Source organism: Thamnophis elegans, chromosome 4 (assembly GCF_009769535.1).
Source record: "Thamnophis elegans isolate rThaEle1 chromosome 4, rThaEle1.pri, whole genome shotgun sequence".
Taxonomy (NCBI): Eukaryota; Metazoa; Chordata; class Lepidosauria; order Squamata; family Colubridae; genus Thamnophis; species Thamnophis elegans.
In genome coordinates, this window is record NC_045544.1 from 126,408,610 (window position 1) to 126,436,138 (window position 27,529).

General features: G+C 44.2%; 1 protein-coding gene across 1 annotated transcript in view; it reads left to right on the forward strand.

Moving 5' to 3' along the window:
• The window catches only part of LOC116507789 (autism susceptibility gene 2 protein-like), a 497,199-nt gene extending 474,041 nt beyond the window's left edge, over positions 1 to 23,158 (forward strand). Inside the window, exons 4-5 of the mRNA XM_032216120.1 lie at positions 22,162 to 22,197; positions 23,138 to 23,158. Coding sequence (XP_032072011.1) covers positions 22,162 to 22,197; positions 23,138 to 23,158 — 57 coding nt within the window. The remainder of the gene's footprint in view (positions 1 to 22,161; positions 22,198 to 23,137) is intronic.
• The last annotated feature ends 4,371 nt before the right edge of the window (positions 23,159 to 27,529 follow it).

Below are 27,529 nucleotides of genomic sequence, written 5' to 3' on the forward strand. Positions count from 1 at the left end.
GAGATGTTTATCAAGTGGAAAAAGTGGAGGTTAGAATCCTAAAAACCAAAGAGGAAAATGAACATAAAGAAATTAAATTTGCTGATATTTATGGTGATTGGTTTGTTTCTGGAAATGGAAAGAGTGGAATACTGAAAGAGGAATATGGCAAGACACAAAAGAAGAAGAAAAAAACAAAATAATTTATGGATTTAAAGAGAGAAATTTTATTAGCAACATCATTGATAACACTACCGACAATTAAGGATAAGCTGATTAAGGAAACAGAAGAAGGGCATCAAAATTACATGAGAGATTTTATAAGCAAGGAGTTGCTAAGAAGAGTCCATACAAATTTGATTAAGGAGATGATTAAAGAACTGATACAACAAATGGCAGAAAACATGAGTCTGTTTTGCTACTGGAAAGATACAGGTTGATAGATGGAAGTGTATAATTTAAAACTAGTTAAACTTAGTGAAATTTAGTGACAATAGATATAGTTAAATAAATAATTGATAATTATAATAATGTATACAATGTGTAGTGTTATGATAAGTAATAATTGGATATGAATATTGAATGGTACCCATGAAAGGAAGATTAGAAATCCTTTTGGATTATATAAAGGTTAATAAAAAAGAACTAAGTTAGATTCAGTTAAATCTTGATTATTAGGGGGGGAAATGTTATGATACAGGATATAGTCAAATAAAGGAGGGATAACAATAACTATATATATATATATATATATATATATATATATATATATATATATATATATATATATATGTGTGTGTGTGTGTGTGTGTGTGTGTGTGTGTGTGTGTGTGTGTGTGTGTGTGTGGTTTTTTATTTTTTTATTTGTGTGTGTGTGTGTGTGTATGTATGTATGTATGTATGTACTGGATGAAAATTGTAAACAGTGATTTGGAAAGGAGGATTAGAAAATTGTTATTAAATATTATGGATGTTTAGCTAGAATAGGACATAAGGATTCAGTGTTATTGGAGGATATTAGAAATAGCAAATGAAATACCAGTATGAGGTTATGTATTAAATCTTGGTATATTTTATGATGAAGGATGTTTAAACAATTATATTTAAATGAAAATGGAGGTATGATGACGGTAATATGTATAAATATCTGAGTTAAAATACTTGAATTAATATGAATTATGCTTGATGACTGTGGAAGAGATGACTGTGGAAGAGATGAACGAAAGTCTTTTGTAACCAACTGATACACTTTCTACAGTATGTAAAGAAGGAAGATTTTATGTGTTGTGTTTTTTTTGAAAATAATAATAAAAAAATATTTTAAAAAAGATAATACACGAGGAGAGAGATGAGAGACACTTGGACAGGGATGGCGAACCTTTTTGGCGCCGAGTGCCCAAACCGGAACGTTCGTGCATGCTCATGAATGTGTGCACGCCAGAGTGCTGGAAACCCAAAGACCAGCTGGCTGGCATGTACATGCCTTGTTGTTTGGCGGTTTTCAGCCTGAAAACGCCCCAAAAATGCCCCTGAAAACAGCCCCCCCAAACCCCCCAAACGGTTTGTTTTTTGGCTGTTTTGGGGGCTGTTTTCCAGTGCTCTTGCACCTGCAAATACCAGCTGCTTGGTGCACATGTGCACACTGGAAACCAGAAGAGCAGCTAGTGATTGTACACAGGCCCACAGAGAGGGCTCTGTGTGCCATCTCTGGCACGCGTGCCATAGGTTTGCCATCATGGTACTAGGAGAGAAAGGCGCCTTCACGTGACCTCTCTTATATAGACAGCTTCTTAAAGTGGCGATAGCTCTGCTGACTCATCCTCATTTCATCATCTTAAGTTACAGCCTTACATTGGCTGGTCAGCTTTAAATCGTCATTACCCTGACATAGATGCTGCTGTTCTTGTGTTTGAAAGCACTTCCAGGTTGAAAGATTAACCGGTGACATCACAGTTGCCCCCACTAGTTCAGTGGGTGTCCTTTCATGTCCCCATTAGGTTGCCCACCAATGTGGTACCCATTTATCTACTCACAGTCACCAGCTTTTGAACTGCTGAGCCAGCAGGAGCTCGAGTGAGTGATGGGAGCGCACATGGCAGCCAACCGGCTCTTGAACGCGAGCCTGCCGATTGTCAGCTCAGCGTCCTAACCGTGTGAGCAACTGTACTCCTGTTGAATCGATAGTTAAAGAGGCTTGTGAAACTGATTTATGTTCTAAGACACATATCTAACTCAGTACTGCTGGCATCAATTAACAGTTGCTTTGTAGAAATTAAAATCTGGATTTTCTTCCCCCTAGCCCTAGTCAAGAATATCAGGGATTAACCTTTTCCTCTTTTTTTTGCATCGTCAGAGTATGATTTTAACCCCTCTTCAAATGATAGTTAAATAGTGGTGGGATACGACTGGTACACCCTGGTACGGGCGTACCAGTGCCTGCTGGTAGCACCAGGCACCATTCCGGTACAGTGCTTCAGAGGGCCTGCCTGTCCTCCTTACCTGCATTTGAGCCAATTGGGGCTTACGCACATGAACACGGAGCATATGGCACCTTCGCAATGCTACGCCGAGCAGCTGGAGCATCATGGGCAGTAAGTACACATGCACCGGTTGCAACGGGATCCGGAACCCACCACTGCATGTGAGATCACCACACCCCCAGCGGAATGTAACAGAAATAAATATATTGCCAGATATACTGTATATAAAACCCAGGTCAATTTCCAACTGAGTGTCTTAGGTTTTACTTATCCTTTTTTTTGTTTGTTTGTTTTTTAGCATGGTAGTTTTCCTAGCAACAATACATAAATGTCTTTGGGTTTACTATTCCCTTCTTTGGGGATTTTCTGAACTCAGATTTCTTGGAGGTGCCCCATAAAAGAATTCACCAACTCTGGCTCTATTTAGGGCCAGAGTTACCGTATTTTTCGGAGTATAAGATGCACCTTTTTCCTTCAGAAAAGAGGCTGAAAATCTGGGTGTGTCTTATACACTGAACATAGCATTTTTTGCCTCCCAAAACCCTGCCCCCTTCACCGAAATGGCCGCGCAGGGCATGGATAGCTTTTAGGAAGCTTTTAGATAGCTCCTGGGGGATGGGTAGCACAGTGGTTAGGGTGCAATACTGCAGGCAACTTCAGCTGACTGTTATCTGCAGTTCAGCGGTTCTAATCTCACTGGCTCAAGGTTGACTCAGCCTTCCATCCTTCCGAGGTGGGTGAAATGAGGACCCAGACTGTGGGGGCGATATGCTGACTCTGTAAACCGCTTAGAGAGGGCTGAAAGCCCTATGAAGCGGTATATAAGTCTAACTGTTATTGCTATTGCTATGGGGAAGGCAGAAATGAGCAAAAAATGGCCATTTTTGTTTTTTCTTTCTCTCCCTCAACCTATTCCACCCACAAAAATTCTGATAAGTATAATATATAATGTAGCAATAGCAATAGCAGTTAGACTTATATACCGCTTCATAGGGCTTTCAACCCTCTCTAAGCGGTTTACAGAGTCAGCATATTGCCCCCAACAACAATCTGGGTAGTCATTTTACCCACCTCGGAAGGATGGAAGGCTGAGTCAACCTTTAGCCGGTGAGATTAGAACCACTGAACTGCAGATAACAGTCAGCTAAAGTGGCCTGCAGTACTGCACCCTAACCACTGCGCCACCTCGGCTCATTATACATGTAGTCAATGTATAAATCTATATAGCATTACTAGCTATCCAGGGCTGCATGCAGCCTATGGGCCGCAGGTTGGACATACCTCATTTAAGATGAGTGGAGTGCTATTATCTAGAAGGCCACATTTTTAGAACAGATATTTAAAGAATAAAAGAGGGGATTCAGCCATTAGATTCAGTCATGCAAATTTCGTAGGACTGAATATTTACCTGAATTATATGGGCAGGATGGAGTGAGGGAGATTAAAAAGAACCAATTGATCAGCAAAACCTAAAACACTGGATCCAGGTTGGAGATTGACCTGGATTTTATAAACAGTATATCGTCTGCAGGAAAACAAGCAAGCTCAGAGAGCACCAAGGACCCCTCATGTCGACCCTGAGCTACAAATATTCTCCTTTATTAGTAATACCAGGAGTGTAATGTTAAGAGGTTATAATACCAGTAATTTAATACCAGCAGGGTCATTTAAGTCCTGAAAGTAGGCACCGATCTTAGGCAGCAGCGATATTGGAAGGTGCTGAAGGTAGATAATTACTTCAGTGAAAATGGCAAAGCCTCATTTCATACTGAGCAAGAGAAGGGAATGGAGAAGCCCTCCTGTATTGTAATAAGAAGGCTACAAGGACATACAGGATACAGTGATTGATAATATAGATGGTCCCCTCCGGTTGGGTGTCATTCGAGATGCTACTGAGAAAGAGCTCAGAATCTTTCGGAGAACTAATGGTATTTATGACATGGTTAGATTAAAGGCATTGGGATGTCTCGTGGCTGAAGATGCCATGGAAGAAAAGAAAACCTGAAACTTCAAAGACTGGGTAACAGCAGGAGGATGGAATATATATAACAAGCTTGAAGATAGGAACCGTCAACACAATGACAGATGACATTGCTACACATTGGCAAGTTAGACATCCTTGAATTGACGTGCACTGGAATTGGATGTTTGTATTCAGAAGATCACACAGTTTTATTACTCAAAACATGATAGCGGGGGAAAAATATCTTGCAATTTTTTCCCCTTCTTCTGAAGAGTCAGTTCCAGAGGTGGCTGCTGGGGGTTCGCACGGGCTCAGTCGATCCTCTAGCTAAGATTCTGTCCGGTTCAGCGAACCCCAACATGCCACCACAGGGCTGGCTCCGCCCACCCCCCCAGGAGTCTCCACGCAGCCCGTTTATCTTGCAAAGTAAGTGCAGGAGGCTCGGGAAAGTTGAAAAACAGGTCTACCGGAAGTCTGGAAATGGGCTATTTCTGGCCTCCAGAGCCTGGGCGAATCAGTTTTTACCCTCCTGGAGGCTCGAGGAAAGCCTCTGGAGGGCAAAAAATGGGCCTACCAGAAATTTCAGAAGTCTGGAAATGGGGCGTTTCTGGCCTCCGGACCCTGGGGGAAGCAGTTTTTGACCACCTGGAGGCTCGAGGAAAGCGTGGTGCGTGGCTTGAGACCTTATGATATAACTTCTAATTCCTGTTTCAGAAGCAGATGGCAGATATGGAGCTTTTGTGCTATTACATCTTTTGTGTCAATTGTGAACTTTAGTGGGTGGTCAGGCTTGCTCATAGTCACTCATAGTTGAGTTACTTCCATGTTCCGACTAAGGAAAGATGCCTTACTTGGGGTTCTCCTTGAAAACACCTGGAAACTGTAGCTGATAGAAAATGTGGCAGCCCAGGAACAATGTGTGCATTCCAGTGAGCGTATCAGGGGTGGGTTGTTGCTGGCATTACTGCCAGTTTAGTATGTGCATAATTTTGCATGTGCATGCTCACTTTGCTCACGTGTGCATCAGATGTGTGCTCCATGCGTGTGCGCTTTTCACCATAAATGCAATAAAAATTGCTCGGCGAATTTGCAGAAGCAAAAAATAAGATGGTGCCGCCATAGGCGCCACCGGGAGAACTGGTTCAGGGGTGTGGCAGGCCTGGGTCCCTGCTGGTTCCAGTGACCCAGGCCACCAAACTACTACCGGTTCAGTCGAACCAGTCCGAACCGGTAGGAACCCACCACTGGAGCGTATTGCACATCCCTCTGTGAGGATTCTAAATTGGATGGCTGGATGGATGAATGGATGGATGGCTGGATGGGTGGGGGAGAGAGAGGGGGGGAGGGAGGGAGGGAGGGAGGGAGAGAGAGAGAGAGAGAGAGAGAGAGAGAATGAATACTGATATGACATTGCTGCTTCAGAATTTGCATGGGTTACTAATTTGGGTTGAGAGTTATTACATTTGTTTACATTGTTAATCACCTAAAACTGAGAATGGTTGACATATGAGCATCATAAACAAACAAATGATGATCCAGGATGTGCTAGATTTGTTTACAGTTCAAGCTGGGTTAAACTAAATCATTACTGATAAAGTGCATGGCAAGCTGGGGCTGAAAATGTAATCAATTATGAATTCAGTACTGAATTATGTCTGGATCTTTGTTTTTGGTGGAAGGATGGAAGCTCTCTTCACACTTCTTTGAAGACATGTCTTATTAAAGAACTCACCCAGATGTTATTTGTTTACTCTTTGTAGTTTCAGGCCACCCATGAACAGATAGGCCATCACTTAAATCAAATTAGACATGCATGCATGTGCGAGAGACAGTGTGTGTGTGAGTGTGTGTTTCTTTCCATATGTGTGCATCTACAGATACAATGCAAATATTTAAAAGAGGAGTTGGAGAATATCCCAGTTGATGAAAGCAGCTATTCAGCTCAAAGAATGAATGGAAAACAACATCATCTGCAGAACTATGAAAATAGCCAAAGCAGCATTGCAATGGGTTGATGCAGGGGTGGGTTGCTACCTGCATTACTGCTGGTTCAGCGTGCAAAAAATGTGCACACAAAAAATGTGTGCACATTTGCACCTAAAACGGTCTGCGCATGCATACAACATTTAAAGGGGGGGATTTTGGAATGAATATTTTTCTGCACATGTGCAGAACCGAAAATCAAGATGGTGCTGCAGCTGATAGAACTGGTTCAAGGGCATGGCAAGTCGAGTTACCACCTACTCATCCCAACCAATAGGAACCCACCTCTGGCTTGATGCATGTTCGGCTCTTTTGATCCATGCGTGGGAGTCACAGTGCTTGTCTAAATTTTCATCATCTGCCCTCTTTTGAGCTAATGATCCTATAGATCAGTGGTCACCAACTGGTGGTCCGTGGACCACGGATGGTCCATGAGAAAATATAATGCACTAAATACAATTTATCTTTTTTTAAAGATTCATATTAGTGGTCCTTGGGATTTAAAATTATGAATTTATTGGTTCCTGAGGTCCAAAGGTTTGGTGACCCCTGGTATAGATGCATCCCATGGAAAAGTGGTAAGAGCAATAAAGCTCCTAGTCAATTAAATGGTTCTACAAATACTTGGGGAGATCAGATAATCACTGTATTATAAGTGCCAGGTGTGTTTCTCTGGAAGAAGCATTCTAGAGATGGGGTGCCAACGCCAAAAGCATCTCCTCCTCCTTCCCCTCCTCTTCTTCTCCTCCTCCTCCTTCTCTTCCTTGTCCTCTTCCTCCTCTTCTTCTCCCTTTCCTCCTCCTCCTCCTCTTCTTCCGTCTCCTTCTCATCCTCCCCTCTCCTCCCCTTCTTCCTCTCCTCCTCCTCCTCCTCCTCTCCTCCTCTTTTTTTCACCTTTCCCCCCTCCTCCCTTCTCTCCCCCCCTCTCCTCCACTTTTCCCTCTTTTTCCCTTGACTAGGTAAGACCAGCTGAAGAGGGAATTTAGACGACATCTGTCTCTGGGTGGAAAATATTGGGAGAAATAGTCTAGCCCCAAGCTACCCTTTTAAATTAATACTTTCAGTTGAATTTTTAACAAGCCTGCATCAGGTTGGGCTTGGAATGACAAGATGGTGGATGTGTGCATGCATTCATGTATTTAAAAGCTTTCTATACTGTCAGATTTCTGGATAGCGCATAGTCTACAAATAATATGAAATGATATCTGATAGGTGCAGGTAATGGTAATGAAATCGTTTATCATGAAATTAGAATAGAATAATTGTCCAAATGTAGCTATAGTGGAATGTAGTCTAGAGTCCCTAAAGGAAGGGGTTGATTCCAGTGGAGTTTGGAAAATTTGTAGGCAGGAAGAGAGTTAAGATGGCCACTCCCTATCAATTCACAGAGTATATCTATAGCAGTGTTTCTCAACCTTGGCTACTTGAAGATGTCTGGACTTCAACTCCCAGAATTCCCCAGCCAGCTCTATAGTGATGCAGCTAGTTGCTTTAGTCTGGCAAGATTCTATCTATCTGTAGGTGAAGAACAATAGCAATAATATTCATAAGGTTGATAAGAACAATAACAATAGTATTATTGTTATTCTGTTGCTTTGCATATATACCGAGAGCTTCTGCACTGGGGACAAACACCTTATGTGTCTAATCATACTTGGCAAAATAATAGCAATAGCACAGACTTATATACCACTTTACAGTGCTTCATAACCCTCTCTAAGTGGTATATAGAGTCAGCATATTCCCCCCCCCCCCAAAAAAAAAATCTGGGTTCTCATTTTACCGACCTCGGAAGGATGGAAGGCTGAGTCAACCTTGAGCTGGTGAGACTCGAACTGCCAAACTGCTGGCAGTTGGAAGTCAGCAGATGTAGCCTGCAATTCTGCATTATAAAAGATAGTCGGCAATTGGTATACACTTCACTGGCCACAGTCTATCATCAGGAACCATAGATGCAGAAGGATTGCCAAGTCACTAAACAATTCATTTCAGTGGAACCCAACTCTGCCAAAAGCAACTAGCAAAACAATGATTCTAGAAAAGGGGTGTCAAACTGAATTAAAAATTTTTTAATAGTATTTATTAAATTTTCCAACATTTCAAAGACAAAACACAAGACACAAATTTATACTTGTAACAGCTTTTCCGTATCGGTATCAGGGGTGGGTTTCAACCGGCTCACGGCGGTCCCTGCGAACCGGTTGGTCGGCGAACCCGGAAGTAAGTAACTTCCGGGAACGGCGACTGGCCTTACCCGGTTTTGACGAGTTCTGTGCTTCCACGCATGCGCAGGATGCATACAGTGCCTGTGCGATCCTCCAGGAGCAGCTGGAGCATCGCACAGACGCTAGTACGCATGCGTGCTCCGCGCGTGTGCACGAGGACACCGCCGGCCCCATTCCAACCGAACCGGTTGGAACGGGGCGAGAAATCCACCCCTGATCGGTATCCACATTTTTCGTAACAATCCTACTTACAAAAAATTCTATTTCTATATCATTATCCTAAGTTATATACTTATTTAGAAACGCTCTATACATTTATACATTTACTCTTTATGCCTTAAGTTTTGCATTTACTCTCCAGCTAGGAATGCCATCTATTCCAAATTTGATAGTACTCGGTTTCTTTCCTCTCCTTCATTTCCATAGACATTCTATCCATTTCTGTACATCTATAGATTTTCCTTCTTATAATCTGTTCTGGGGGAGTATCTGTTTGTTTCCAGTTATGTGCTATTTTACTTGCAGTTAATATGTGTAATATTATGTATTGTAATTGTTTCTCCATTTACCCATCAAAGATTCCCAAGAGAAACAATTCCGGCTTCAACTCTATCCTTTGCTCACTTATCTCTTCCAGCCACTTACGCCAGTATTTTCCAACCTCAATTTCATTGAGGGCCACATCAGGGTTATGTATGACCTCGGGGGGATGGGGTGGGCGTGGCCAGGGTGGGCATGGCCAGCTCATCGTCACTCGTGTTGGAGACACCTGTGGTAGGTTGAGCGCTCTGCCAGCGAAAATGGACTCCCGGGCTTCGTTTTCAGCTGCGACGGCCTCCTGCAACACTTACCAGGGAAAATAGAGTCTGGAGTGCTGCCTACAATCCTTGCAAGCTCTGTTTTCATCTGTTGTGCCTTTCTACAACCCTCTGCCAGTGAAAATGGAGCTCATGGGGGCCGCATACAGCCCTCTCGAGCTCTATTTTCACTGTCAGAGACACCGTGGTCTGTTCCTATGTTGTTTCCAGGGTGGCCCTGTGAGCCAGATCTAAGCACCCTGTGGGCCAGATCCGCCCCCCGGGCCTTGAGTTTGACACACCTGTTCTAGAAGATCTTGAAGTTCAGTGATGACCACCAACTACCAATGGGTTCTTGGTGCAATTCAAATTGCTAGTTGTCACCTATATAATCCTACATGGCATAGGAGCAGGACATATACAGGACTACCTGTCTCCAGTTGTTTCTGCTTGCCCTACCAGGACTGGTACAGATGACACTTCCATCGAGAAGTGTCTTCTTAATGGACCTAGGAATTCTTTGATATAATACCTTATGGAACAGCATCTCCCCTCCAGAGATCTGTGTTTTCCTGTTGGAAACACATTTATTCTAAACCCATCAGGACTAGATTCAGCAGTCCATCTGCATTTAAAAGACACAGACCATTATTTTGAAGACAGCAAAGCAGGAATGAAATGCTACCGGTTTGTAGCAATAGCAATAGCAATAGCAGTTCGACTTATATACCACTTCATAGGGCTTTCAGGCCTCTCTAAGCGGTTTACAGAGTCAGCATTATTCCCCCACAGTCTGGGTCCTTATTTTACCCACCTCGGAAGGATGGAAGGCTGAGTCAACCCTGAGACGGTGAGATTTGAACCACCGAACTGCAGTTAGCAGTCAGCTGAAGTGGCCTGCAGTACTGCACTCTAACCACTGCGCCACCTCGGCTCTTAAACAGGTAGTAAAAAAAAAAAAGTAAATAAAGTAAAAGAAAAAAAACGTTCCGACAATTGCACGTCGCACAGCTGATCTTTGGAACTTTTTTTTTTTTTTTTTTACCTTTTAAGCATTTTTTTTTACTTCAGGTTCTCCAGAAATTCAGGGATGGGGGTGGGGGTGGGTTTCATTTTTCTCACAGCAAAAATAGGGGGGCGGGTTGCTAAGGAAGGAAGGAAGGAAAGGAGAGAGGGAGGGAGGGAAAAAAGAGAGGAAGGAAGGACTACAACCCTGGCACTAGAAGCAGCTTCAGAGGATAATCCAGGTCTGGTAGGGATCTGGAGGTCATCTAGTCCAACCCTGCTCCAGCAGGACATTGTTAAAGTGAGTTTCTGTCTTTTGATCCCCCAGTTACATGACTACATAGCCATGCCCACCCAGTCACATGACCCCACCAAGCCACGCCCACCAAACCACGGCCAAAGAACGGATAGTAATTTTTTTTTTTTAGATTTCACCTTTGCGGCAAAGTCCACATTTTGGACAGAGAGGATCACTGGCTTGAAAGAGGGGTCAAAGAGGTCACCTGTGTCAAAACTGAACAGCCCTCTCTCAACAGAGGGGGAGGCATACAACGGTTCCACCACAAAACCGTGTTCGACTAAAGGGCGCTCGATGAAACCGTGTAGCTGACATCATCACAGGGCGACAACAGTGCAGAGACAGAAGCACGCTGTAAACGCTAAACCTAAAATTAACCCCTAAACCTAAACCTAACCCCCCCTAAACCTAACCCTTAACCTAACCCTAAACCTAACCCTAAACCTAACCCTAAACCTAACCCTAAACCTAACCCTAAACCTAACCCTTAACCTAACCCTAAACCTAACCCTAACCCTAACCCTTAACCTAACCCTAACCCTTAACCTAACCCTAAACCTAACCCTTAACCTAATCCTAAACCTAACCCTAAACCTAACCCTAACCCTTAACCTAACCCTAAACCTAACCCTAACCCTTAACCTAACCCTAACCCTAAACCTAACCCTAAACCTAACCCTAAACCTAACCCTAAACCTAACCCTAACCCTAAACCTAACCCTTACCTTAACTTGAATCGGCTTGCTTTCAAAGCGCTATTTAAAGCGCCCTTCTTTCTCCGCGCTCGCTGTTGTCGCCCTGTTGATGACGTCAGCGACGCGGTTTAATGGGGCGCGCTTTAGTCTAGCGCGGTTTTGTCGTGCCACGGCATGCAACATCATCTATCTCCAGTCTATAGCACAGGCCTTTCAACAGTTCCAAGAAGGATCTACATCCTTTTGCACCAACCAGGCGACTTTGATGACACAGATAAACCTCCAAGAGGCCTTAACGATCTGCTAAAAGGATGCAAATGACCAGATGTCTGCAAGAACATCCTTCCGTTCCCCACCAACCAGTCAGAGCCGAAGAAGCTTCTTGGATGAGAAGCAAAACATCTTCAAGGAAAAACCAGAAAGTCCAATTGCCTCTTGGAAAAAAAAAAAAAAACACCTTTGGGATATTTTTTCTAAAGAACGTTTGGAGAATTTCTCTTTGATTCCTGCAATCCTACATAGGCTGATTTCAGTTACGAGACCAAGTAAGGGAATGGTGGGATTTCAGCCTTCTTAAGTCAAATTAAAAAAAAAAAAATGCAGGCAGAATCAGGCGGCTTCAGGCTGCGTTTGTAACTTTGCGACAGCTTTGGAGGAAACACCACAATTCACCACCTGCCTTTGTCACTGATTTATTAGGTGCAAGCAAAATATCACACAACTGTATAATTTATATGTGACAGAACTTTAATCTGCAAGAGCTATTCTCCCTCACAAATCTATTGGTTTCAGGGACATAATCTTTAGTGAAAAAAAGGAATACGGGGTCTTCGAACTCATCTCAGGATGACTACACAACCACATCTTTGTCCTCTGCTTTGCAGCAATTGTCAGAGATGGTTTAATGCAACCATGTTCCTGGCGTTATGTTAAGCTTCCCCGCATTTTGGGATTCCCTGCTACTATACAATCTGTTGGACTTTCCTTTGCTTCTGACTCTGGAGAAAGACCGTCAGAGGCTGCCTCCAGGACCATTATCCCTAGATGCCCCTGAATTTAGTTTTTTCCCCCCTCATTGCCATCAGAAGACAAGTCGAGCAGGGCCATAACGTACTGGTTAATTTTGGGCAACAACTGGCATTTTCAGATTCAAGTTCTTATACTACTATAAACTCTCCTAGGTGACATGTGTCAGTCATTGTTGGAAGGGAGGGAGGGAAAGAGGGAGAGAGTCCAAAAAGTCAAGATGATAGTTGTGACCCCATGTGGCTGTCTGAGACACTGACTTTGCCTGTGGTTGAGATAGCTAGCTAAATTAGATAGATGAATGAATGAATGAATGAATGAATGAATGAATGAATGAATGAATGAATGAATGAATGAATGAATGATAGAGAGATAGATAATAGATGAGACAGATAGACAGGAAAGTAGATGTGAGAGAGAATGGGTAGGATGGATAGATAGATGGCTGGACTGACAGACAGACAGGACTGACAGACAGACAGATAATAGGATTGATAGAGATAGACAGACAGACATCAGACATCTTATATGAAGTGGCAGGTACTGAACTGAACACCTCATGTTTGCAAAGTGCAGCATTAAATGGCAGCCATAATACTAATTGTTTCTTTTGGAGAGGCACCAAGTTCCACCACCCACCCGCACTTCCAAATCAGCCTTCTTCAGAATAACCTTGACTTGATCAGTTGAACGGTTTCAGTCTAATGAATGATGGACAGCTCACCGTGTACACAGGAGAATTTGACAAGGGACTCCTGTGTATCCGTTTTAGTTCTCCCTCTCCCCCCCCCCGCCCCTTTCCTTCCACATCCTTGTTTTGTGTTTGGGCATGTTGAGTATCTGAATCTGGGTGCATAAATGCTTTGTTGCATTATGTTAATTCCTCAGCAGCACAATCAAATCCATGTTGTAATTAAAGCTGTCAGTTGGAAGGCAAGCCAATGGCAGCCGAAACACAGCATAACAAATGAAGTGAAATGCTTCTGCATGTAGCTATACAATGCTTCACCAGGCATGAAATTAAATAAGTAATTTGATGTTGACATCAGAAATTGAAATGATACCCACTGTTCCTTCATTCTGTCAGACCTGCATAAACAATAGCCAGAGCAAACATAAGCGCCAATACGACGCCTCACCCTCGCGACTCCTCTCGCTTAATTCACAATATATATGCAGGAATGGAACTGCAGACTTCCCAAGAACCGAAGGATATAATTTCTTTGGGGTTCTTGATGAGCTCCTGAATGCAGAAGGGGCGGTTGCTTTGCACATCCCACTGCAAAACGCTCTTCAAAACATTCTTCCTTTGGAAACAGCCCTGCAGCCAAAGAGGCCTGAGAACGTTCTCATGGATTGGTGGTTATTTATGAAGCTGAATCTCCACGAGAAGATCTTTTCTGCGTTCTGCTTGTGGGCATCCCAATCTGTCACAGCATCATTGCTGTTAACCGTTTTGTTTTCGTTTGGGAAGAGGCAAGGGACTGCACACTGGCCAACAGTTTACGCAACAAGGAAAACAGGGGGGGGGGGGGCTTGTTATGAAAACGCCAGGGGTTTGTACAAGAGATCTGTTCTGATCCAGCTTCCCCAAAGAAACTCTACAGATAAACCCCCTGTAGTTGAAGCAATGATTCCTTTATTACGGGCGCCAGCAGCTCCAGGAAAGAGTGTTCTGACCAAGGCTTCCCAAGAGCATGAAACAAACTCCTTGTCCTGACAAAAAAAACCCTTTTATTCATTTACTGTGAATTCTGCTCATTCACATCCAGCAAAGTCTTTCCAGGGAGGATTTACAGTCACAGACCTTATCTGGCTTGGAGAGCTGCCAGGCCAATATCTGCAGAACTTGCCAAGGAGTCTCAGAGTGTCACGAAACAATGAAGCGAACTAATTGTCTCCTGCAAAGTCCACTCCCCTTTCGCTCCTCTTTTATTTCCACTGGGAGGGGCCATTCATTGTCGCCTTACTCTCAAGTCGACCCCTGTTCTTTAGTTGTTCCCTTCGTCTGGCAACTCTGCACATGTGCACACTGGGAACTGGCTCCAGCTGTTCATCTGCCTGACTGATGTCTGACTTTGAAGGCAGCTGATAACTGGCATAAGGCTCTGGCCTCCTCTCTGCCTCCGACGCAGAGCCCTCATCAGAGCCTTCCCCAGACTCCAGGACTGGCCCATGTTCCTCCCCAATCTCCTCATTGTCCGAATCTGCTACCAGCTCTGCTGGCCACTGGTTTTCAGACTTTTTGCTAAAACTAAAGTTATCGCTGATGAATGTGGTTGCATGGGATGAAGTTGAGGATGAACACACATTAAAGCAATATTGGATATATAAACCACTCTATCTATTTATTTATTCATCCATCCATCCCTAACTACACTGGTTTTATTAAACCCTGAGGACAAATATGTATGTTTGCAGGAAATGAAGAAGCTTTGTATTTCTAATTGGGTTGATCAAGGGCAGCCTAGAACAGTGATGGCTAACCTTCTTGTTGTTGTCTTCCAATAATGGGTGCACGTCTGCGCGACCACGTGCGCACCCCCACCCCCATGCACATGCAATGCATGTGCAACATCCCCTATGCATCCTGCCCATGCGCACACAATCCTCCCATGCTCCCCACACATGCATGTGCACCCCCGCCTCCCCGTGGCCCATTTTTGCCCTAGTACTTGTGCCTAAGCTACTAAAATATCCTTTGTGGTCTTCGTCAGGAAAATGATAGGAATTTCTACAAGGAAGAGGGAAAAGTCCCAAGAGATAATGAGGTATCTACTGTAATAACACATCTATCACTGTAGATAGATAGAAAAGTAGTAGGCCTCCCTGCAGCCTCATGGAAGCAAAAACAGGGGAGGGGTACATCCCGCACTCCATTTTGGGCCTAGTAAGCCTCTCTGCAGCCTCCTGGGAGCAAAAATGGGCGGGAAGAGGGAACATGTGCTCCCCCCCACATGTGTGGCAGAGACCCGAAAATCAGCTGGCTGACAGGAGGCGTGCTCGCATGCGCAGTGGAGCTGAGCTGGGGCAACGGCTCGCGTGCCTGCAGAGAGGGCTCTGCGTGCCACCTATGGCATGCGTGTTAAAGGTTCACCATCACAGGCCTAGAACGTCCCTGCAATGTTCAGGACTTAATATAAGCCGGTGCTTATATTTTTTTAAAAGGCACACTCTACTAACAACCCACAACCCTAGAGCAGATTTCAAGTTCTAGCTTTCTGGTTCTGCTTCATTGGCTTACACTGATGACTCTCTCTGTGCTGTGCAGAGAATATTTCCTGATCCCCTTAACGCATTAGGGAAGCTAATTAGCATCCGAACTTCCAGTGAAATGGGCTACTTCTAATGTTGCCTCCCATTAAGTCTGATTTACGCCAGTGCAGCCCTGCTTGTTTCCCCTCCAGCTACCTCATGGGATCCTATGGAGAAGCTCATTGTGATCAGAGCTGGGTATAAATGCAGTGTGGAAGAGCCAGCAATTCTGTCCACTATTACTGTAAGGTGTTGGAAGGATGATGATGATGGTTTTTCTTTTGACGCTTTTAGTTCCTTATAAAATGATGAGAGGGACAACAATGATGACAAATTGGATGATGATATTTAGAGGTTTCTAAAGCATACGGGCTTACCAATGAGATAAGAAGGCTTCAACGCAAGCTGACACATCCTCTAAAAGAGGCCGACAGATCTAAGTCATCCTGTTCTGAATTAAGATGCTCTATGAAATACTGATCAGGATTTGGATATATATGTGGGGTTGAACAGGGAGCAAGTAGGGAGTAAATCACCTAAGATCACCGCAGATGGGGACTGCAGCCAAGAAATTAAAAGATGCTTGTTTCTGGGGAGGAAATCTATGGCAAATTTAGACAGCATACTAAAAAGCAGAGACATCACACTGCCAACAAAAGTGCATATAGTCAAGACTATGGTTTTCCCAGTTGCAATGTATGGCTGTGAAAGGAAGGCTGAGCACCAAAGAATTGAGGCCTTTGAACAATGGTGCTGGAGAAGACTCCTGTGAGTCCCTTGGACTGCAAGGCGATCCAACTGGGCAGTCCTAACGGAGATCAACCCTGACTGCGCCTTAGAAGGCCAGTTCCTGAAGATGAAACTCAAGTTCTTTGGCCACCTAATGAGAAGGAAGGACTCACTAATGCTGGGAAAGATTGAGGGAAAAAGAAGAAGGGGACAACAAGAGAATGAGGTGGCTGGATGGAGTCACTGAAGCAGTTGATGTGAGCTTAAATGGACTCTGGGGGATGGTAGAGGACAGGAAGGTCTGGAGGAACGTTGTCTATGGGGTCGCGATGGGTCGGACACGACTTTGCAACTAACAACAGCAAGGAAGTAAAGGCTGGTGCGGTGGCCTTTGGACCCACACACAAGTACACTTCTTCCTAGCTTATTCCCGCAAATGCAGGGTCCACTTTTCGGATCATTGAACACCACTTTGTATGGTTAGCTGTGTCTTCAGGGTGCAGGCCTGTGGCTTGCATATCTTTGTTGATGGTGTCTTGCCATCTTTGTTTTGGATTCCTGCGAGGTCGCCAACCATTGACTTCAAGTTAGTAGGCAGTCTTGGCAATGGTGGAAGGTGCTGATCTCAGGACATGTCCATACCAGAGGAGCTGGCCTTCTCTCATCTTCCCTCTAATTGGTGCCATACCAAAATGTTGTTGAAGGGTGTCATTTGTGATGTGGTCAAGGAGGGAGATGCCTGATATTGTTCTGACCCAGCCTTCCCGAGAGCATGAAGCTTGTCCCTGTCCCAATTAAAAACCCTTTTATTTATTTATTGTGAATTTTGCTCATTCACACCCGGCAAAGCAGAAGGTACCAGCGTAGCGTACACATGTGCAGAGCTGCCAGAAGAAAAGAACAGCTAAGAAATCAGGGTCGACTTGGGGGTAAAGCCACAGGTGAATGGTAAATGGCCCATCCCGTAGGAAATAAAAGAGGAGTGAAAGGGGAGTGGGCTTTTGCAGGAAACAATTTGTTCATCTGTTTGTTAGTTCATTTCAGGAATGTGAAGATGTGTCCATGAATCTCAGAGACTCTGTGCCGAGTCTTTCCCTGCACAGCACTGCATTTGGAAAATATTCACATGGCAGCTTTCCAAACTAGATAAGGTCTGTGGTCATAACTTCACCTTTAAAAGACAGTTTACCAGGCCTTTGCTGAATGTGAATGAGAGGAATTCACATTTGTTTAATAAAAGGGGTTTTGTCGGGACCAGGAATCTGCTTCGTACTTTTTGGGGAAGCCTAGGTCAGAACAGACGGAATTTACCAAAATCCATTATCATCATCTTGCGCTGTGTTTCTTTTCATCTCTCAGTCATGGAAATCACTTACTCAGACCACGGCTGCACCATTTCGAAAACTCCTTGTAATTTCCAAGACCTCTTATTCTACCTGTTACTTCTTCGAATTGTTTTTCTGTACAAATCTCTAGACTACTCACTCAATTATTGAAAGGCCTGGTCTTCCTAAGGTTGCCCCTTGCCAAAATGTGTCTTAAGTGTAATGACCGATAGTTTCATGGCAAGGATCACAACTGGAGAGAGAGCAGTCCTTTGACCTTAATGATGACACTGATTCAAGGATAACCTTTCAGTTACTGAATCCAATCATCCTTCGTTTTCCCTCCTTGGGGCCATTTCAAGCAGGTCTTTTCTCCCCTTCCCCCAATTTTGTGTGTGTGTGTGTGTGTGTAGGGGGATTGTGTGTTGTGCTGAGCAGCAACAACAGGGAGCAAAAGCTATCTCCATGCCATGGGAATGGGAATGCTCCATTGGATATCTATTGTGGCCTGCCAGCAGCCAGCAGCCAGCAGATCTGGCAGAAGATTTAGAAGACTCGGCATCCCACCTCCATGCTTTGGAAGCCACAGAAAAAGCCATGCGGTGGTGGCGGCAGCAGAGATGCCCTGGCTCTGCAGGGAGAGTTAGGCAAGGGCATCGTGAGCCTAGGAGTTGTGCGAGCAGGCAGCGGAAAAGCCGCTCGTGCAACCCCCCTCTCCAGCTATGCAGAGCCCCATTCACTGACCTAGGGGCATTCCGAAGGCGCCAAACCATGGGAGCCATAGGGCGGCAAGCAGGCGCTCATGCGACTTGGCGATACCCCTAGGTCAGTGAATAGCGCTGTGCCCAGCTGGAAAGGGGGGTTGCCGGGCAGCTGCTCATGAGCGTGGTCACCTCATGGCTGCTGTGTATTGCTGCTACGACAGTGCAACACAGCCTGAGGCTGTGCCTGGCTCTTCGGGAGCCCGCTCGCAAGAGAGCAGCTGCCCCAGCAACCCCCCTCTCCAGCTGGGCACAACGCTGCTCATCGACCTAGTGGTATCCTGAAGGCACCAAGTAACGCAAGCCTTTGCCCCCCCCCCTCGTTCCCACAGCTTGGCACCTTCGGGATACCGCTAGGTTGGTGAGAGGCGCTCTCCCTGGCTGGAGGGGTGGTGGTTGTCCAGGGGGCTTATTTTTGGGGGAGGGCTTACATTTTTGTTCACCCAAAAATGTGGCATGGCCTTATTTTCAGGACATGTCATATTTTTGGGGAAACATGGTAGATAAATAGTAAATGACAGGAGAAAGAAAGAAAGAAAGAAAGAAAGAAAGAAAGAAAGAAAGAAAGAAAGAAAGAAAGAAAGAAAGAAAGAAAGAAAGAAAGAAAGAAAGATGCATGGATAGATAGGCAAGTAGATAGATAGATCTATGATACAGGGAAAGAGAGGCTGTGAATCAGGATAGCCTATAATGAATCAGGCTGTCCAACAATACTCTATAGAATTATACCACAACCAGAACTAACAAGGTAAACCAGAATAATATATCAATTATCTGACCAGTGTCTTGGTAGTGACTCTTCTTCATGTACTTCAAAGTCACATCTGGTACCCATTATAAGAATCTTATAAAGCTAAATTTAGCCTGAAGATTGGCGAACCCAAGTTCAAATGTATCAGAAAGATTCCAGGTAGGGGAAAACTTGACATTCACCATTTTAGAGGGCCTTCTGGAACTAATGAGCTAAATAATTAGCTTAAACATAATAACATTAAAATATAGCATCATGGCAAATGAAAGAAAACTAATATGAGCTTCTTCCTAAAACACAAAGGCTTAGTGGAAATAGGAAATCCCACAAGCACATTCATTCATTCATTCATTCATTCATTCATTCATTTTAGTTTGTCCAACATGTACGAGATAGCAGGGATAAGTATGAACATGGACATGAACAAGGAAATGGGTACAAATAAATGGAGACAGTAGGACAGGGACGGTAGGCATGCTGGTGCACTTATGCACGCCCCTTTACTGACCTCTTAGGAATGGGGTGAGGTCCACAGTAGACAATATAGGGGTTTGAAGATGTAACAACAGAGTCAAGTAGAGCATTTCAGGTGTTGACCACTGTTGTTGAAGTTGCATTTTCTGCAATCAAGTTTGGAGCGATTTACCTTGGGTTTGTATCTATTGTTGGTGTATTATTGAGGGTGAACCTGAAGTAGTCCGTAGTCAGTTGACAGGTAGGACATTGTAGCAGATAATTCTGTGTACAATGCTTAGGTCGGACCATAGGCAGCATAGTTCCAGGTTGTCCAAGCCCAAAATTTTGAGCCTGGTGGCGTAAGGGATTCTATTGCAAGTAGAGGAATTGAGTATTCTTCTCGTGAAATACTTCTGGACCCACTCAATTGCATTATTGTCCGATATACAGTGTGGATTCCAGGCAGACGAGCTCTATTCGAGAATTGGTCTGGCAAAGGTTTTGTATGTCCGAGTTTGCAGTACAATGTTACCAGAGAAGAAGCTTCACAAGGTTAGGTTAACAACTCTTAGTGCCTTTTTGTCAATGCTGTTAGAGTGAGCTCTGGTGCTTAGATCATTAGAGATGAGTACTACTAGATCCTTGACAGAGGGAGGGTTATCTACGAGGTCGTATCTGTCCAGCTTGTATTTGATGTTCTGATTTTTGTTGCCAATGTATCCTGCATTTTAGCTTGGGTATCCTGCATTTTGGGCTCGGCTCAAAAAAGGTATCTAAAATCCTCCAAAAGCTCACATCCAGCATCTCTCTGCAACTCTTTAAAGCAGCCATGTGAATCCAGAGGGGAGGGGGGATGTGGCTGTTTGAAAGAATGGGAGCCAGATGTTACATACACCCAATCTTCACAGCACCCAATTACCGAACGACAGTTAAAACTACATCAGCTTCCTTTTACAGAACAACAGAGTTGGAAGGGACCTTGTAGGTCATCTAGTCATCTAACCCTAACCCTAACCCACCCCTCACTGCTCAAGCAGATGATCTTATGCCATTTCTTACAAGTTTTGATGATATCCAAAATGAAGGTCCCGATACAGTCACCTCATTCTTCTTTATGCTGGGAGAACAATGGTTAAAATTGTAAGCTGTTAGGCGATGGGCCTCAGGAAATGTACCAAACAGAAGTCCACAGCAGGAAAGAGAGAATTTCTTCCTTTCTCTACTTGAAATCCTTTTATTCTGCTTTTCCTGCCAAAAAAAAAAAAAAAAAAAAAGATAAAATAAACCCATCCCAAGATTAAAATAATTAAAACCCAAATTAAAAAGCATCACATTTGTTTTAAACCAAGATCTAAACAATTGGGCATGTATTGAAAGTCTTTAAAAATGCAATAGACACCTTTTAAAAGATCATTTTGGAAGGAGGAGAACCTATTAAGACATCGGCTAAATAAGGCTAGCAAAAACCACAAAAACATGTGAAAACAAAGCGCTGGAACGAACCGCGAAAATAAGGGCCCACAAGTGAAAATTCCACTTTATAAGTTGATGCTAGCCGAGTTTTATATAAAAGGACAACTTAGGGGAAAAATTTCTCTAATTGGGAAGATTCCTATGGGAGCAGGCTGGTTTTTCATTATTGATCTTCTGCATCCAGACACTTTCGATGTCAGGTATCAAAAATCAAATGTATGAAAGCAGAAAAATCGCTGTTTCTTACCACCACATCCCTTTTAGGAAATAAACTAAGCTAACACACTGGGGGAATAAATTGACAAACCATCTTGTGTTGTTACAAAGAGAAAGAAAGGGTGGGATGGGGAAAGAAGCAGGGGGGAAAAATGACATCCATCCATCAAAATCCATGGGGGAAGTTTTGCTTTTGAAGTCGCATCAATCTGGGGGTCTCCCTTCTCACCAGCCTTGCCTCCTGCCCACCTCGTCCGTACCCCCACTCACCACAAAGCTTTGCCACCGGAGTCCAGGCCAACCAATGGCAACATGTCATGGGGGTTGGTTGATGTGTGTCTATTTAGTCTCAGCATAGGCCGAAATGCCATCATTAATTCATTATCCAGCTGCCTGTCAAATAAATTGGCAATTACACCCACCGCCGGAGCCTGGAATTTCAGTAAATAGCATGTTTCTGTCGATGGAGCCGTTGAGAAATGTTAAAAAAAGAAAAGGGGGGGGGGAGAGAAGAAGGATGGGAGAGGAAATTAAACAACGAGAACATGTTTGTTTCACTAGCAAAATGACAAGAGACGATGCTTGTCAAGGCAACGTTGGGACTGGGGGGTGGGGGAGCTCTTGTAACAGAGCCAGGCAGAAGGGAGGTGGACTGGAATTGGTTTCAGGAAAAGGGAGAAACATGCATACACACAGAGGGGTAATTCTCATTTATCTATCTTTTTTCTCCCTATTTCCTTGCAGAGCTCCGCTCCTTCCAGCTTGGGAACAGGCTACTTTGTAAGTGGATCTCAACTTCGTTTTTTTTAAAGATACGTGTCATGGAACAGTGTCAAACATGGTGTTGGAAAAAATGTCCATCTGGGCTCAGCTCCAAGTGGGGGAAAAGACACTGGCGTCATGGAGGCTGCTTGGAAAGATGGTTTAATGTTGGACAGGATCACATGGCTTGAGGTCCTGAACAGAAAAGGGAAATCACATCCTTCCAGATGTTGGGTGAAGAAGAAAAAGAGGCAGAGATGGTGAAAGTCCCTGGTTTTATGCCCTCTCTGGCCTTTGATCTTGAGCTTTTATTCTGATTGGTTGTCAGACTCCCATGGGGCCATGCAGGGGCAGCTCTCTAGGTTGTGTTTTGAGTCCAAGTTTGGTTGAGCATTGCTTCTTCCCAGGTGCCCTGTGGTGAGATGGGTAAAGGACTATCATGCCTTAATCCCATCCCCCTGGAGCTGAAAGGGGGAAATCTTTGTTAGGTAGAATAGACTGGCTCAGGCACTTTAATGGCCCATTGACAAAGGTGGGGGCTATTAAGAGTAAGTCTGTTTCCTACCTAAAAATATGTTTCTCCATTTCTGATCCAGGGAAATGTAATATTCTGCCTTTTCAATATTTCCCAGGATATTTCATTTTTCTAGGAGAGGGGTGGGTTTTAACTTCCTACAATGGTAATCCCCAAGAAGGGAGATGTTGAAGTGGATAATAGTATTTCAGCAGATGGGTTTACCCAATTATTTCCATGGCTTTCATCGGTTGGCTTGCAACCCAAAATTATGACCATTGTTTTGAACAGAATGCTTTGCGTCCCCACCAACTTCCTTTCTTAATCAACCCATCTTCCTTAACCCCCATTCTGCCACCCCACCCTTTAACTCTGCCCTGGGGGTGGGTCCCTCTTCCTCTTTATTGTCACTCTCCTTTATATTGTTGACCTCCCTTTATCCAGGTTAATCCTTCTTTCTCCTAGGACTGGTTTTCAAGGGTCCATCTAGGGTCTACTTTTTAGGAAACCAGTCTACTGTGACCAGAAGGCTGGTTTCATACAACACATTAGCCCTGGTTAAAATGAGAATGGGCAGTCAGAGGTTCAGTATTGGGGGAGGTGTGTGTGTGTGTGTGTGTGTCTGTCTGTCTGTCTGTCTTTTATATAAGATTGTTTGAATGAAGTCATCATATTAAGTCATAATCAGGGTTATCTGGGAGAGGGGACAGAGCATTTCACGTCAAAGGAGAACTTGTGTTTTGTTAATCCAGTTTTGAGATTTAAGATGCTGTGTGAACCTAGCCAATTATATATATATATATATATATATATATATATATATATATATATGTGTGTGTGTGTGTGTGTGTGTGTGTGTGTGTGTGTGTGTGTGTGTGTGTGTGGTGTGCGCGCGTGTGCATGCACACACACACATACACACACACCACATTTTTCAGAGTATAAGACGCACTGGAGTATAAGACGTTTTTTCACTCTGCAGACCTCCCAGAAATGGCCCATTTTTCACAAAAACAGGTCTGTTTTTTGTCAAAAAAAGGGGCATGCATAGCCTTTAGGAGGCTTATAGAGTGCTCCTGGGGGCTGGGGGGGGCAAAAATGAGCAAGAACGGCCAGTTTTTTCCTCATTTTTGCTCTCCCTAGCCCCCAGGAGCACTCTGGAAGCCTCCTAAAGGCTATGCATGGCCATTTTTGCAAGGGGGGGGGGGTTCGAGAGGCCAAAAAATGCTGTATTCAGTGTATAAGACAAATCCAGATTTTCAACCCTCTTTTTTGAGGGAAAAAGGTGAGACTTATGCTCTGAAAAATACGGTATATATGTGTATGCATGCCTTGGGAAACAGGTTTAAATACACTGAATGGGGCTGATACGTACAGATGTATTCTACATTAGATAGATCCCTTATTACAGTAGATATCTCATTATCTCTTGGGACTTTTCCCTCTTCCCTTTAGAAATGCCTATCATTTTCCTGACGGAGGCCGCCAAGAATATTTTAGTAGCGTATTCATCTCCATATTTCCAAGTATTCCATCTGCTCCATTGATTAAAGTACTGAGCCTTGATATCACCTGTGGATATAGGGTAGGATGTGGGCAACACATGTTCTTCTAGCTATACATGCTGGTTGTCAAATGAGTTTCAGGCTCCCATCTGAAAAATACAAGAAAAAGTGAGGCACAACCTATCAAGCAGTGTATACAGTTAATCATGCATGTTTATTAAATGCAGTGCAAGTAGGTTGCACAGGGTACGTAACCTGCTGGATTCACATCTGATATTTGGCCAGCACCTTCTCAAATGGTCTTGAGAAGAACAGCACACGTTAAGAAATGCTGTTACCTTATCACTAAACAAAAGAGCTAACAAATGGAACTCCTGTGTATAAAACTCAGTTTGTGTTTGCTCCCATTATGCATCTATGTAGGCATCTATCTACTGAAAAGAGCCGAGGTGGCACAGTGGTTAGGGTGCAGTACTGCAGGCAACTTCAGCTGACTGCTAGCTGCAGTTCGGCAGTTCAAATCTCACCGGCTCAAGGTTGACTCAGCCTTCCATCCTTCCGAGGTGGGTAAAATGAGGACCTGGATTGTTGTTGGGGGCAATATGCTGACTCTGTAAACCGCTTAGAGAGCGCTGAAAGCCCTATGAAGCGGTATATAAGTCTAACTGCTATTGCTATTACTATTTATAAATTTAAGTCTTGTTCAGCTGATTGGAGGGTGTGTTTTGATACAATAGCAACATCAGCTTCTTCATTCTACATGATATGTGTTGATTTTAAAACAGGTTTGAATGGAATGTCCTAATATAATATAAAAAGAGTGAGATTATTGGGATATATGAAGTTCCCTGTGACAGATTTTCTTACTCATTCATGCATGCATGCATGCGATTATGTGGCCACCCAATACAAACTATTTAACTAGGGAAAAGAGAAAGGGAAAGGAAGAGAAGGGAAAGAAAAGGAAGGAGGGACAGAGGAGAAAGAAGGGAGAGAGGGAGGGAGGGAGGAAAAGGAAGAAAGGAAGGGAGGAGAAGGGAAAAAAAGAAGGAAGGAAAAGAGGAAACCATAACTAATTGAAACATATTAAACAACAAAATGGTGGACAGAACTGAAAACTGCCACAATCCTAAGGTAGCACTTCATAGCTCAATTTGCATGAATTGATCAAAACTGGCATGTCAGAGTAAAACAGGTTTTTTTCCCCAGCCTTATGTGATGATCTCAGGAACTAAACTTGGTAGATCTGGCATGCAAGATGTATTCTTATAAAAGTGTTGCGCTAGGATGGAGGAGATCTAGTTCAAGGCCATTTCCAGACATGAAGATTCACAGAGTGCTTACGGGTCAATTATCATACCTCAGTCTAACCTGCTACCTGCGGTTGAAATTGTGGGGTGAAAGAAAGGCACCTTGAGATTGTGGAGAAAAAGTAGGGACATAAACTGATGATGATGAAAGTGCTGTGGGTTGTCCATAGTGTTTCTCACTAACTGTGCTTAGTGCTATTTGGGATCCTCCTTTTGATAGAAATGAAACTATGTGAGAAGACCATCTCTTTATGGGAAAACTCATTCCTTCTCAGAGGTAAGAGCTGAGAAGCAGAAGCATCCAAGGGGTTGATGACATCCAAGAATCAATGAGTGGGTCCTCAACTAGAGGTTATTAATTTGTCTGGATACTGGTTTATGCAGGGGTGGCTTCAAAAATTGCAGCAACAGGTTCACGGCCCCATTGTTAAGTGGGTGAGGCCGTGGTGGGCATGGCCTAGTCAGCCTCCTGCACCATGGAGGGTGGGGCACTTTTTGCCCCCCCCCCAGGCTCCGGAGGCTTCCATCGAGCCTCCGGGAGGGTGAAAACTGTTTCCCCTGGGCTCCGGAGGCCCTCTGGAGGCTGGAGACAGGCCCATTTCTAGACTTACAAAACCTCTGGTAGGCCCTTTCCCACCGTCCCTGAGTCTCCGCATGGGCCCTTTACTTACCTGGCATGATGAACGGGCCACATGGCAACTCCTGGGAGGGGAGGAGTGGCTGGGGCCAGGGGTGGCATTTGGGGGTTCGCTGAACTGGGCAAAATCCTAGTAAGAGGAATGCCTGAACCCGTACAAACTCCCAGCAGCTATGGTTGCTTGGATGATGACTTATGATTATAATTCTCCCGGTTGGGAGTAAACAAATGGGCAGCTTGTATGGGGGGAACCAAGCTATCTTTACTGGCGGCAGAATAATTCATGTTGGAACCGAAGAATCTCAACTCATGGCGTTATAATTTCCACATTATTAGCCCTGGTAGATCCCAATTGCATGTAGTCCTCGACTTATGACCACTGTTGAGTCCAACATTTCTATTGCTAAGCAAGATAATTGTGACGTGAATGTTTCCCCATTTTACAAGCTTTGTTGCCACCGTTGTTAAGTGAGTCACTGAAGTTGTTTAGTTAGTAACGCGGTTGTTAAGCGAATCTGGCTTCCCCATTGAGTTTGCTTGTCAGAAGGTCACAAAAGGGATTTACATGACCTCAGGACACTGAAACCATCATAAATAAGAGTCAGTTGCCAAGCGTCCAAGTTTTGATCACATGACCATGGGGATACTACAGTGTGAAAAGCTCTCATAAGCTGCTGGGGGTTCACAGGGCTTCGGGAGAACCTCAAGCTAAGATTCTGTGCAGTTCAGAGAACACCCAAATCCCACTACTGGCTGGCCACTCCCACCCTGCCCCTCCCTTCCCTTCCCAGGTGTCCCCACGTGGCCTGTTTTGGATGCAGGTAAGTGCAGGGTATGCACAGAGGGTCGGGGAGGGCGAAAAACGGGCCTACCGGAAGTTCATGAAGGCTGGAAACAGGCCCATTTCTGGCCTCTAGAGGGTCTCCAGAGCTCAGGAAAGACCAATTTTCATCCTCCTAGAGGCGTCCGGAGCCTGGGGAGGGCACAAATGCCCCTCTCCCACCATAGTGCAGAAGGCTGGCTAGGCCATGCCCACCATGGCCATATCCACCCAACAACTGGGCAGAGAACCCCTTGCTAAAAAATTTGAAACCCACCCCTAGTCATAAGTCACTTTTTTTTTCAGTGCTGTTGTATCTTCGAATGGTCCCTAAATGAATTGCCTGTAAGTCAAGGACTATCTGTCCTGTGATCTTCCTTCTGACCCCGTGACACAGACTTGTGACACAGAAGAAGAAAAGCAGCAGGTTTCAATCCACCTGGGTCCCTTTTTCATCTCTCTGCTTTCGTTTCTCATCTATTTCTCATCATCAACTAAACATTTATGTCCCTCATCTTCACTCTCTGTGCTAAAGGGACTTACCCGAAGAGTGAAACCTGTTCC